Genomic DNA, 13,713 nt, shown 5'->3' with positions numbered 1-13,713 from the left:
AGGTAAGATAGTGGCAAAATTAGATAATTCTAATGCTCTATTTTGTGGTAGTGTGGTCGAGCAGTAGGCTTATCAGAGGGTAGTGTTAAGCATGTGTTGTACACACACAGGCAATAAATGAGGAACACACAGTCAAAGACTTAACTCCAGGCAAATAGTTTTTATATAGAAAAATATATTTTCTTAATTTATTTTAGAACCACAAGATTCAAGATTTGAAGTAAATACAGAAAATCCAAGGTACTCCACACAGGTGACTAAGGAACTAAGGAACTTTGAATATTTTAAAATTGGACACAGTGCAAAAATCAACACTTCCTGGGGGAGGTAAGTATTGGTTAGTTTCTCAGGATAGTAAGGCACTTACAAGTTCAGTTTCCTGGGCATAGGCAGCCCACCGTTGGGGATTCAAGGCAACCCCAAAGTCACTGCACCAGCAACACAGGGCCGGTCAGGTGCAGAGGTCAAAGGAGGGCCCCAAACACATAGGCGTCTATGGAGAACAGGGGTACTCCGGTTCCAGTCTGCCAACAGGTAAGTACCTGCGTCTTCGGAGGGCAGACCAGGGGGGTTTTGTAGAACACTGGGGGGGACAGAAGTAGGCACACAAAACACACCCTCAGTGGCACAGGGGCGGCTGGGTGTAGCGTGCTTAGCAGGCGTCGGCTTTTCAATAGGAATCAGTGGAGGGACCCAGGGGTCACTATAGCGGTGCAGGCAGGGCACAGGGGGGCTTCTTGGGCCAGCCACTGACTGGGCTAGGCAGAGGGTCGCCTGATGGTCACTCCTGCACTGGAGTTCGGTTCCTTCTGGTCCTGGGAGCTGCAGGTGTAGTGCTTGGTCCAGGCGTCGGGTTCTTTGTTCCAGGCAGTCGCAGTCATGGGGATCCTCTGGATCTTCTCTGCATGTGTCGCTGTGGCGGTCCAGGGGGGTCGTCTCAGGTTACTCACGAGGTCGCAGTCGCCTTAGAGTCCTCCCTGCAATGTTGGTTCTCTCGAGCCCGTGGCGTCGGGTACAGTGTGAAGTCTCATGCTTTCGGCGGGCAGAGTGAAATCTTTGAAAGTTGCAAGAAAGTTGCAAAGTTGTTGCTGTTTTTGAACAGAGCAGCTGTTCTCTGGAGTTTCTTGGTCCTTCAGTTCAGGGCCTCTGGTCCCTGTCGGATGCGTGGCCGTGCAGGTTCTTTGAGTCTGATAAGCCTACTGCTCAACCACACTTCTACAAAATAGAGCATTAGAATTATCTAATTTTTCCACTATCAACCTCTAAGGGGAACCCTTGGACTCTGTGCACAGTATCTCTCACTTTGAGATAGTATATACAGAGCCAACTTCCTACACACTCCATTTATCTTGCCTCAGTGGGACCTCAATCTTGCCTTTACTTACTTAATGTGTACTCGCTTTGAACCGATGCACAATTGCCCTTTACAGCTCCTCACTTTAAAGACTTTCTTGTTGCCATCACTTCTGCTCGCAGACTGAGCTTCAAGCTCTTTGGTTTGGTTTGACACATGCTTTATTCGATCAGTTAATCATCAAAGCGAAAATACAATAATAATAAATAAGGATAAAACCAGTAATAATAAAAATATTATATTATAAAACATAAATAGAAATTGTGGAACATAGGTTACTGAGCATACTATAATTAAAAGAATTCTCAGGACACATAATACACATCAAGCTCTTTCTTCCAAGCCTCCAGTCTTGTCTGTGCACCCTGACAAAGGGCTTTTCGCACTAAGGCTTCTTTCCTTCCCAAGGTTGTTATTCCTTTTCATGTAGGCCATCCATCACCTTGCCTACTTGTTACGTACCCTCACATCCTTCCCATGAAGAAGAAAGACTCCACCGTCTGGACCCAAGAAGAGTGTTGACGTTCTATCTTAATCGCACTAAAGTATTCTGGGTGGACGATCAACTCTTTGTCGGGTATGTGGGTGCGGAGAAAGGGAAAGCAATGCAAAAACTTACCATCTCTTGATGGGTACTTCTTTGCATCAAGATGTGCTACGCTTTGGCCAAGAAGCAACCCCCTGAGGGCTAGTGCGCTTATTCCATCAGAGCTACTGCTGCTTCCTCTGAGTTAACATGCAGACATTCCTGTCCTGGATATCTGCCAGACAGCCACTTGGGCATCTCTGCACACGTTTGCTAAACATTACAGCATGGACAGTCAGGTCCGTCAGGGACGGCTACTTTGGTTGTTCGGTCCTGCAGGACTTTCTAGTATGATCTTGGTTCTCAGCCAACTTCCAAGGATGGCATTGCTTGGGTATCTATTCTAAGCTAAGGAATCTGCAACTAGATGTCTCTATCAAATGTACAAGTTACTTACCTTCGGTAACAAAATATCTGGTAGAGACATATTCTAGTTGCATATTCGTTACTGACCCACCCATCCTCCCTGCTTGCGAACTGATTTCTAGGGACAGGGATTCCCCCTTCAGGTCCTTAGCTCTGGTGCACCAATCTCAGTGTTCTTAGTGGTTCTCCACTTTGGCGTGGAACGTCGTTAAAAGAAACTGACCACTGTGCTGAGGCAGCATCCATGTACTACTTCCGACTTCATCACGGCGAATACAGTGCCAACGATGCCCGCGGAGTCGATCGACGCCACCTACCGATGCGCAAGGGCATTACTCGAAGAAAAAGTCTCCGGATCCAGTACAACGCCTGGGAGAAAAATCGAAGGTAACTAATCTGCCACTAGAATATGTCTCTACCAGATATTTTGTTACCAAAGGTAAGTAACTTATACTTTGGTTCCTGTCCTGCCACCAGAAGTGGGGACAGAACAGGTGGGTTGGTCATCTACGCATTTGGAGAGACCTGGGTTGCATTTCAAAGGTGGCAAGCCTTTTGAAGCTCCGCACCCTGGAATGTCTATCCTGCTCTGGACGAAATGTTATCACCTCCCCCAAGAGCAGGCCTTTTTTCTGGGCCTCCTAGAGCATTGGCCCTCTCCTCAGGGGAGCCGGAACTCGGTCTAGGGTGGCTTCACTGGTTTGGAGAAGTCAGTGAAAACACAGTAGCTGTGTAGCTTTTCGGGGGGCACCTCTAAAGTGCCCTCTGTGTGCATGTATTAATAAGTCCATCACTGGTGCCAATGAGGGCTTACTATTCTGAGATGTTTGATGCCAAACATCCCAGGATTCAGATAAGCCATCATGTAACTGGGGAATTCGTAATGACCAATGTCCAGCACATACATTTAAAATGGCTTCTCTGTTCACTTACTTTGTCTCAGAATAGACAGAGACATAGCAGGGGCATATCTGTTCATGAATATACGCCCCCACTGGTGCCTTGATGCACTCTGCCTTAGGGGTGACTTACACCTGGCACATGCAGTGATAGCGGATCTGGGACTAAGATGCAATATAGGGTGGCGATCAGGTCCTTTCGTGCTGAAATTAAATTAGCCCAAGCATCTTTTTATATATCCAGAACTGAACAGTCTGCGAATTCCCCTAAAGAGATCTTTATGATCTTTAAACAACTTACTCTGGTCCCTTCCACTGACATTCCCATAGAGGCCTCCATTACCTATAGTAACAACCTGGCAGGCTTCTTTCAAAAGAAAATTATAGACGTTTATTCTACTTTCCCTTCCACTCCCCTTCAAGAAATAGATCTGCACTTACATAACCGATCCTCAATCCCTGACGGTGTCACTCCCCTCTTTTCAGCCTGTAACCGAGGCTCTTGTTCTCAATTATTTGCACACCATAAAATTGGGATCCCCTCTAGATCGCGGTCCACCACATATATTAGCTCTGGTCCCCAATATAATCTCTCATATACTAAAAAACATTTTGAATCAATCTTTAACTTTAGGTTTTGTACCTCAGCTTTTGAACCGTGCTGTTGTTAAGCCTTTATTGAAAAAAACCTAAACTTGACCCTACGCTGTTGAGCAATTACAGACCCATTTCCCTCCTTCCTATCTTGGCTAAGAAAATGGAAAAGCACATTAACAACCAACTAACATGCTTCCTTGAAGATCATGAACGTTTGCACCCCTCACAAATGGGATTTAGACCACAGCACAGTACAGAGTCAGCCCTACTAGCCGTCATGGAAAATGCCCGCAAATTACTAGATCGAGGTGGACATGCAGCCACCATCCTATTAGACCTCAGTGCTGCATTTGATACAGTAGATCATAATACATTACTTCAAAGATTTTCTGCTATAGGAATGGAAGATACTACACTAAGTCGGTTTCCCTCTTTCTTGAAAGATAGAACTTTTCAAGTTCTTGACCGTTCTTTCTTCTCTAACACATTTTCTCTCACATGCAGTGTTCCGCAGGGCTCCTCGTTCAGCCCCACTCTTTTTAATATTTATCTGTCTTCCTTAGCTAAGATTGTGAAAACCTCATGGCCTCTCCCTGATATCATATTCTGATGATACCCAGCTAGTAGTTTTGCTCTCGAACTTCGGAAATACTGCTCAATTTAATCTATCATCCTGATTTGCGGATGTAGCTAAATAGATGACTGCTTCTAAACTCAAACTTAATGATGAAAAATCGGAAGTAATGATTGTTGGAAACCAGCTCTCCTCAAATCTCTAGCGTCATCATTGGATAACTTTAAAAATCTTCCGCCTCCCAAAGAAAATATAAAGAGCTTAGGCTTTTGGTTAGATCCTCCCCTGACGATGGACCATCAATCAAAAAAGCTGTCTGCATCCTACTTCGGCTTATTACGAACTATGTGGAAAATCTTCAACATTTTACCTTTCATGGCCAGAAGACTCTTCATTCAGGCTCTAATACTGTCTCGCTTAGACGACGGCAACTCTCTCTTTCTTAGCTCTCCGGGTCATGTTATAAGGAGATTGCAAGTTGTGCAAAAACTTGGCCAAGAACAGTCTTAATTTTCCTTTCATGAGAAACTGAAGACATTCTTATTTTCAGTATAGGCTCCCTTGGGTTTATGGCTTGGTTATGATCTACCTTCAGCGCTGGGAAGCCTTTGGGTAGCCATGTGCTCTATAAATCCTTTAAACTAAACTAAACTAAACTAAACAGGTCGTGCTTTCAATTTAGCCAGCACCAACACACATGGTCTGCAATGGCAGCACAGTGTGGGTTTCGTGAGGGACCTCTGGGGGCAGCACAGCTGGTGCTGCGGCTCTCGGAGACCTTCCTTAGTACCCAAGGCCCTAGGTTCCATTTACTAGGGACTTACAGTGGTAGCTAAAGAGTTTGCCAATTTTGAAAACAACTTTGCAGTTTTGGGGAAAGAGATCTGGCACTGGGGACCTGCTGTAAGGAAATGCCTCCTTGGCATGGTTACCCCCTAACCTTTTGCCTTTGCTGATGCTAAGTTTTGATTGAAAGTGTGCTGGGACCCTGCTATCCAGGCTCCAGCACCAGTGTTCTTTCCCTAAGCTGTACCTTTGTCTCCACAATTGGCACAACCCTGGTACTCAGGTAAGTCCCTTGTACCTGGTACCCCTGGTACCAAGGGCCCTGATGCCAGGGAAGGTCTTTAAGGGCTGCAGCATGTCTTATGCCACCCTGGGGACCCCTCACTCAGCACATGCACACTGCTGCACAGCTTCATAGTCAAAACCTATTGATCCAAAAGGTGTTGGTAAGTCTATTACACGGTGAGATTGTACAAACACACCCTATAAAACATCCTATTTCCTGACAGGTTACGAATTACATTCTCATATGCTGTTTGACATATCTTAGGTAAGTGAAAAAAACTGAGTAGTCTTTCTGCGTTGATTTAAGATTAATAAAAATACTGAAATTAGATCACTGAATCAGAAATGATGTGATGCGCTTTTTAAACTCTTACAGAGGATATGTGAGTTTTGTGAATGTATGTTTTATAAAGACCAACAACACACTCGGTTTCGGCTTCGTTGAAGCAATTATTTTTTTTTTCAGTTGCTCCAGTGTTTATATTACCATTGAGCGAAGTAGCATGTGAGAGTGGAGAGACTGTCCTTTTTAGATGTAAAGTATGTGGTTGCCCTAAAGCTTCAATTACTTGGAAAGGACCATGTAAGAACTCACTGACCAGTGACGGACACTTCTTTATCGAATACAGGTATTAAAAACGTATTTGCATTGTCTCTCTGATTGAAACAATGTTTTAAGTTGTAAACCAGGAACTAAATGACATTTACCAGATTAAAAAGTCAATATATCACTTATTGTACCTGCTAAGAAATCGAGGTCATGTTATGAGCAATGGAATTGTTAACATTTGGACAATGTGTTGTTGAAGATCACTTGCTATGCACTATCCTAGCATCTAGTGTTGTTTTGGAATATTACAAGTTGTTCCCCTGTTAATTTTCTTTGGTCAAGCGCGCAAACGCTGTGGCCTTATGTAATCTAACTGTGGGCTTTTAACCACACCCATCTGATAGAGACTTCTAGTTGCAGATTCCTTACCTTTGAATTTCCCCAGGCTTCAGACTGTATCTGGAGAATTTTTCTTCGAGCAGTACCTCTGCGTGCCGTCAGGTGGTGTTGATTGACTCCGCGGGCATCGTTGGCCTTGTGCTCGCCGTGATGACGTCACGGTCGTATATAGGCCCCACCCCGGCGCGCTGACGTCAGTTATTTTCTTTCCGCACGAGCCTACGCGCATATCCGGAGAAGAGCTACCTCAGTTGACATTTTTGTTGTATTTTTGATGAGTTCGTGGATGCGTCAAGGGATCTCCCTCGAGACCGGATTCAAGCCCTGCGACTCCTGTCACCGAACTATGTCTGTGACAGATCCGCACCTCGTGTGCTTATGGTGTTTGGAGCCCGCTCACGACTCGAAGTCATGCTCCGGGTGTTGGGCCATGAACCCGAAGGCTTTGAGGGAGCGGTCCCTAAAGCTCATAGCGGCTCGACACTCGACTCTGCTGCGCTCACAGTCCCGTTTGAGAGGAAGGTCTCGAGATCGGCCTCGGAGTCACCACCACTCTTTGTCCTCCAAGGCATCGGGACATTCTGGTCACAAAAAGAAGTTGAAGAAGGATAAGCGTTCTTTGACTTCACCCCGTCGATCGGATGATACGTGCTAGGCCTCTGTCAACGGAGCCTTATTCTGGGTTGGCTCCGTGTAAGGAAATGGCTCCCTGTTGCAGCTACCCCCCACTTTTTGCCTGATACTATGCTGACTTGACTGAGAAGTGTGCTGGGACCCTGCTAACCAGGCCCCAGCACCAGTGTTCTTTCACCTAAAATGTACCATTGTCTCCACAATTGGCACAACCCTGGCCCCCAGGTAAGTTCCTTGTAACTGGTACCCCTGGTACCAAGGGCCCTGATGCCAGGGAAGGTCTCTAAGGGCTGCAGCATGTCTTATGCCACCTAGGGACCCCTCACTCAGCACAGACACACTGCTTGCCAGCTTGTGTGTGCTGGTGGGGAGAAAATGACTAAGTCGACATGGCACTCCCCTCATGGTGCCATGCCAACCTCACACTGCCTGTGGCATAGATAAGTCACCCCTCTGGCAGGCCTTACAGCCCTAAGGCAGGGTGCACTATACCACAGGTGAGGGCATAGGTGCATGAGCACTATGCCCCTACAGTGTCTAAGCAAAACCTTAGACATTGTAAGTGCAGGGTAGCCATAAGAGTATATGGTCTGGGAGTCTGTCAAAAACGAACTCAACAGCTCCATAATGGCTACACTGAATACTGGGAAGTTTGGTATCAAACTTTTCAGAATAATAAACCCACACTGATTCCAGTGTTGGAATTATTAAAAAATGCACACAGAGGGCATCTTAGAGATGCCCCCTGTATTTTACCCAATTGTTCAGTGCAGGACTGACTGGTCTGTGCCAGCCTGCTGCTGAGAGACGAGTTTCTGACCCCATGTGGTGAGGGCCTTTGTGCTCTCTGAGGACAGAAACAAAAGCCTGCTCTGGGTGGAGATGCTTCACACCTCCCCCCTGCAGGAACTGTAACACCTAGCAGTGAGCTTCAAAGGCTCAGGCTTCGTGTTACAATGCCCCAGGGCACTCCAGCTAGTGGAGATGCCCACCCCCTGGACACAGCCCCCACTTTTGGCGGCAAGTCCAGGAGAGATAATGAGAAAAACAAGGAGGAGTCACCCACCAGTCAGGACAGCCCCTAAGGTGTCCTGAGCTGAGGTGACCCCTGCCTTTAGAAATCCTCCATCTTGATTTTGGAGGATTCCCCCAATAGGAATAGGGATGTGCCCCCCTCCCCTCAGGGAGGAGGCACAAAGAGGGTGTAGCCACCCTCAAGGACAGTAGCCATTGGCTACAGCACTCCCAGACCTAAAACACACCCCTAAATTCAGTATTTAGGGGCTCCCCAGAACCTAGGAAACTAGATTCCTGCAACCTAAGACGAAGAAGGATTGCTGAGCTGAAGAACCTGCAGAGAAGACTGAGACACCAACTGCTTTGGCCCCAGCTCTACCGGCCTGTCTCCCCACTTCTAAAGACACTGCTCCAGCGACCTCTGAAGCCTCAGAGGACTACCCTGCATCTAGAAGAACCAAGAACTCCCGAGGACAGCGGCTCTGTTCCACAAAGACTGCAACTTTGCAACAAAGAAGCAACTTTGAAACAACACACGTTTCCCGCCGGAAGCGTGAGACTTTGCACTCTGCACCCGACGCCCCCGGCTCGACTTGTGGAGAACAAACACCACAGGGAGGACTCCCCGGTGACTACGAGACCGTGAGTATCCAGAGTTGATCCCCCTGAGCCCCCACAGTGACGCCTGCATAGGGAATCCCGAGGCTCCCCCTGACCGCGACTGCCTGCACTATTTGAAAGTGAGAAATAGCATGCACAGAGTCCAAAGGTTCGCAATAGAGGTAAGATAGTGGCAAAAAGAGATAATTCTAATGCTCTATTTTGTGGTAGTGTGGTCGAGCAGTAGGCTTATCAGAGGGTAGTGTTAAGCATTTGTTGTACACACACAGGCAATAAATGAGGAACACACACTCAATGACAATTCCAGGCCAATAGGTTTTTATATAGAATCATATCTTTTCTTAGTTTATTTTAAGAACCACAGGTTCAAGATTTACAAACCATACTTTAAATGAAATGTATTTCACTTAGGAACTTTAGGAACTTTGAATTGGCAAAATAGCATATACAGTTTTCACACAAATGGCAATAAGCTATTTTAAAACTGGACACAGTGCAATTTTCAACAGTTCCTGGGGGAGGTAAGTGTTTGTTAGTTTTGCAGGTAAGTAAACCACCCACAGGGTTCAAAGTTGGGTCCAAGGTAGCCCACTGTTGAGGGTTCAGAGCAACCCCAAAGTTACCACACCAGCAGCTCAGGGCTGGTCAGGTGCAGAGGTCAAAATGGTGCCCAAAATGCATTGGCTTCCATGGAGAAGGGGGTGCCCCGGTTCCAGTCTGCCAGCAGGTAAGTACCCGCGTCTTCGGAGGGCAGACCAGGGGGGTTTTGTAGGGCACCGGGGGGGACACAAGTCAGCACAAAAAGTACACCCTCAGTGGCACAGGGGCGGCCGGGTGCAGTGTGCAAACAGGCGTCGGGTTTGCAATGTAGTTCAATGGGAGACCCAGGGGTCTCTTCAGCGATGCAGGCAGGCAAAGGGGGGCTCCTCCGGGTAGCCACCACGTGGGCAAGGGAGAGGGCCACCTGGGGGTCGCTCCTGCACTGTAGGTCGGATCCTTCAGGTCCTGGGGGCTGCGGGTGCAGTGTCCTTACCAGGCGTCAGGTTCTTAGAAGCAGGCAGTCGCGGTCAGGGGGAGCCTCTGGATTCCCTCTGCAGGCGTCGCTGTGGGGGCTCAGGGGGGTCAACTCTGGCTACTCACGGGCTCGCAGTCGCCGGGGAGTCCTCCCTGTAGCGTTGGTTCTCCACAAGTCGAGCCGGGGGCGTCGGGTGCAGAGTGCAAAGTCTCACGCTTCCGGCGGGAAACTTGTGTTCTTTCAAAGTTGCTTCTTTGTTGCAAAGATGCTTCTTCGTTGGAGCAGTGCCGCTGTCCTCGGGAGTTCTTGGTCCTTTTAGATACAGGGTATTCCTCTGAGGTTTCAGAGGCCACTGGACCCTGTGGAACGCATCGCTGGAGCAGTTCTTTTGAAGTGGGGAGACCGGCCGGTAGAGCTGGGGCCAAAGCAGTTGGTGTCTCCGTCTTCTCTGCAGGGTTTTCAGCTCAGCAGTCCTTATTCGTCTTAGGTTGCAGGAATCTAGTTACCTAGGTTCTGGGAGCCCCTAAATACTCGATTTAGGGGTGTGTTTAGGTCTGGGGGGTTAGTAGCCAATGGCTACTAGCCCTGAGGGTGGGTACACCCTCTTTGTGCCTCCTCCCTGAGGGGAGGGGGGCACATCCCTAATCCTATTGGGGGAATCCTCCATCTGCAAGATGAAGGATTTCTAAAAGTCATAGTCACCCCAGCTCAGGACACCTTAGGGGCTGTCCTGACTGGCCAGTGACTCCTCCTTGTTTTTCTCATTTTCTCCTCCAGCCTTGCTGCCAAAAGTGGAGCCGTGGCCGGTGGGGACAGGCAACTCCACTAGCTGGAGTGCCCGGGGTGCTGTAACAAAGGGGGTGAGCCTTTGAGGCTCACCGCCAGGTGTTGCAGTTCCTGCAGGGGGAGGTGAGAAGCACCTCCACCCAGTACAGGCTTTGTTACTAGCCACAGAGTAACAAAGGCACTCTCCCCATGTGGCCAGCAGCATGTCTGGTCTGTGGCAGGCTGCTAAAACTAGTCTGCCCACACTGGTAGTCGGGTATGGTTTCAGGGGGCATCTCTAAGATGCCCTCTGGGGTGTATTTCACAATAAAATGTACACTGGCATCAGTGTGCATTTATTGTGCTGAGAAGTTTGATACCAAACTTCCCAGTTTTCAGTGTAGCCATTATGGTGCTGTGGAGTTCGTGTATGACAGACTCCCAGACCATATACTCTTATGCCTACCCTGCACTTACAATGTCTAAGGTTTTGCTTAGACACTGTAGGGGCATAGTGCTCATGCACCTGTGCCCTCACCTATGGTATAGTGCACCCTGCCTTAGGGCTGTAAGGCCTGCTAGAGGGTTGACTTATCTATACCTATAGGCAGTGTGAGGTTGGCATGGCACCCTGAGGGGAGTGCCATGTCGACTTAGTCATTTTATCCCCACCGGCACACACAAGCTGGCAAGCAGTGTGTCTGTGCTGAGTGTGGGGTCTCCAGGTTGGCATAAGACATGCTGCAGCCCTTAGACACCTTCTCTGGCATCAGGGCCCGTGGTACCAGAGGTACCAGTTACAAGGGACTTACCTGGATGCCAGGGTGTGCCAATTGTGGAAACAAAGGTACAGGTTAGGGAAAGAACACTGGTGCTGGGGTCTGGTTAGCAGGCCTCAGCACACTTGCAAATCATAACTTGGCATCAGCAAAGGCAAAAAGTCGGGGTAACCATGCCAAGGAGGCATTTCCTTACATCCAGCAATCATTGATGGACATGTCTTTTGATGGCAAACGACTCTTCGGAGACAAGGCGGACTTGGCTCTCAAGCGCTTTAAGGATTCCCGAGCCACGGCCCGGTTCCTTGGCCTTGCGCCCGCACTTAGACCCCAGCAGTTTGCCTTTTGCCCCTTTAGTGGCTATGAATGGGGCATCCAACCGTGTCCTTTTCCACCTGGCCATAGACCAGCGCATGCTGTATAGCCCCTGCGTGGCCACGGGGTCCCACGTTCCCGGAGATCAGGGAGCCAGCGGGTCGCCCAGTCCACCCCGCCCCCTCCTCAGCCTCCAAGCCTTCCTAGTCCGCAGGTACATCAGCAGCCAGTAAGTGGCAGGATACACCATCACCTACCTCAATGGCAAGCCATTACCTTGGACAGGTGGGTACTCCAAATTGTCCGAAGGGGCTACTCCCTTCCCTTCGAGACATCCCCTCCATCCATGCCACCTTCATACAGTCAGATATCGGAGGATCATATGGCACTTCTGCACGAGGAAGTCCAAGCCCTTTTAGCCAGAGGAGCTATAGAGAGGGTTCCGTTGCCAGAAGTAGTATTCCTGCCACTTTCTGGTTCTGAAAAAGGACAAAGGTCTTCGACCTATATTAGATCTTAGGTCCCTCAATTTCTTCCTAAACAAGGAGAAGTTCAAAATGTTGACATTGGCTCAGGTCCTATCTGCCCTGGATGCCGGAGACTGCATGGTACAGTTGGACTTGCAAGATGCATACATCTACATTCCCGTCTTGCCGGCCCACCGGCGTTACCTACGATTCGTGGTAGGTCACGGGCACTTTGTTTACCGTGATCCCCTTTCGCCTTATGAGTGCCCCTTGTGTGTTCAGGAAAGTGATGGTGGTGGTGGCAGCTCATCTGCAGAGGTTAGGGGTCCCAGTCTTCCCCTAACCCGACGATTGGTTGTTGAAGGCGAACTCGCCCCAGACAGTCATCTCCCACCTCCAGACTACGGCGAACCTTTTGCATTCGCTGGGGTTCACTATCAATGTGCCGAAGTCACACCTGACTCCTTCTCAGATGCTCCCTTTCATCGAAGCTGTTCTGGGCACAGTGCAGTTTCGGGCATATCCTCCCGAAAAGCGGGTCCAGGATATTCAGGCTATGATAACGATGTTTCAGTCTCTGTCCTGGATTTGAGTGAGAATGACTCTGAGGCTGCTGGGCCTCATGGCCCCCTGCATTCTGCTGGTTCAAAATGCCAGATGGCATATGCAGGCTCTGCAGTAGGACCTGAAGTTCCAGGGGGCGCAGCATCAGGGGAATCTCTCCAACAAGGTCCAGATCTCGGAAAGTACTGTGAAAGACCTGCAGTGGTGGTTAACAAATCAGGATTGGGTCAAGGGCCGATCCCTCTCCTTTCCCCAACCAGTTCTTACAATCGTGACAGATGTGTCACTTCTGGGATGGGGTGGCCACAATGGAGAGGCAGAGATCAGAGTTATCTAGTCTCCATATTAATCATCTGGAGCTCCGAACGATTCAACTAGCATTGAAAGTATTTTTTCCCTCCCTCAAGGGGAAAGCAGTGCAGGTGTTCACAGACAACACCACCGCCAGGAGGTATTGCAACAAACAGGTCGGAGTGGGGACGTGGACTTTTTGTCAAGAGGCCCCTCGTGTCTGGACTTGGCTGGAACATCAGGGCATTTCCCTGGTGGTTCAACACCTGGTAGGCTCCTTGAATGCCAGAACAGATAAATTAAACTGACGATGCATGGTCGACTACGAATGGTGTTTCCATCCGGAGGTGGCAAAGGTCTCTTCCTGCAGTGGTGAGAACCTTGGTTAGACTTGTTCACCTCTGTAGAGAAAGCACAATATCAGCTGTTTTGCGTGTTGGAGTTTCCAAGGCGGCACTCGCTTTTCATTTCGAACTCAGGCCTCCTGTACACTTTCCCGCCAATAACACTTCTGCCCAGAGTTCTGAAGAAGATCAGGCAAGACCGGGCCCAATTAATAGTGGTGGCTCTGGACTGGGCATGGAGATTCTGGTAACCCGAGCTCTTGAACATGGCCGTAGCTCTTCCGATCAGACTGCCTCTTCGGGAGGATCCTCTGTCGCAGCAGTAGGGGAAGGTCCTCCACCCGAACCTGTCAACTCTGCGACTTCTTGCGTGGAGATTGAGTGGCGATAGTTGACGTCTGCCACCTGAAGTCCGTGACGTTATCTTGGCAGCCAGGCGTCCCTCAACCAAAACTGAAAACGCCTGTCGTTAGAAGAAATATGTGGCATGGTGCATCAACAATTCT

General features: G+C 48.8%; 1 protein-coding gene across 4 annotated transcripts in view; it reads left to right on the top strand.

The window, feature by feature from the left end:
- The window catches only part of TRIO (trio Rho guanine nucleotide exchange factor), a 3,522,386-nt gene that overhangs the window by 3,129,688 nt on the left and 378,985 nt on the right, over window positions 1–13,713 (top strand). For 2 of the 4 annotated variants that reach the window (XM_069219639.1, XM_069219640.1), the window contains exon 52: window positions 5,914–6,076. The exons of 1 other annotated variant lie outside the window; for it this stretch is intronic. In XM_069219639.1, the coding sequence (XP_069075740.1) occupies window positions 5,914–6,076 (163 nt within the window). Of the gene's footprint in view, window positions 1–5,913; window positions 6,077–13,713 lie in introns of those variants that run through there. One more of the 4 variants, XM_069219641.1, reaches the window with a different exon arrangement.

This window comes from Pleurodeles waltl, chromosome 2_2 (genome assembly GCF_031143425.1).
Source record: "Pleurodeles waltl isolate 20211129_DDA chromosome 2_2, aPleWal1.hap1.20221129, whole genome shotgun sequence".
In the NCBI taxonomy this organism is placed as follows: domain Eukaryota; kingdom Metazoa; phylum Chordata; class Amphibia; order Caudata; family Salamandridae; genus Pleurodeles; species Pleurodeles waltl.
This window is presented reverse-complemented; position numbering and strand designations above follow the sequence as displayed.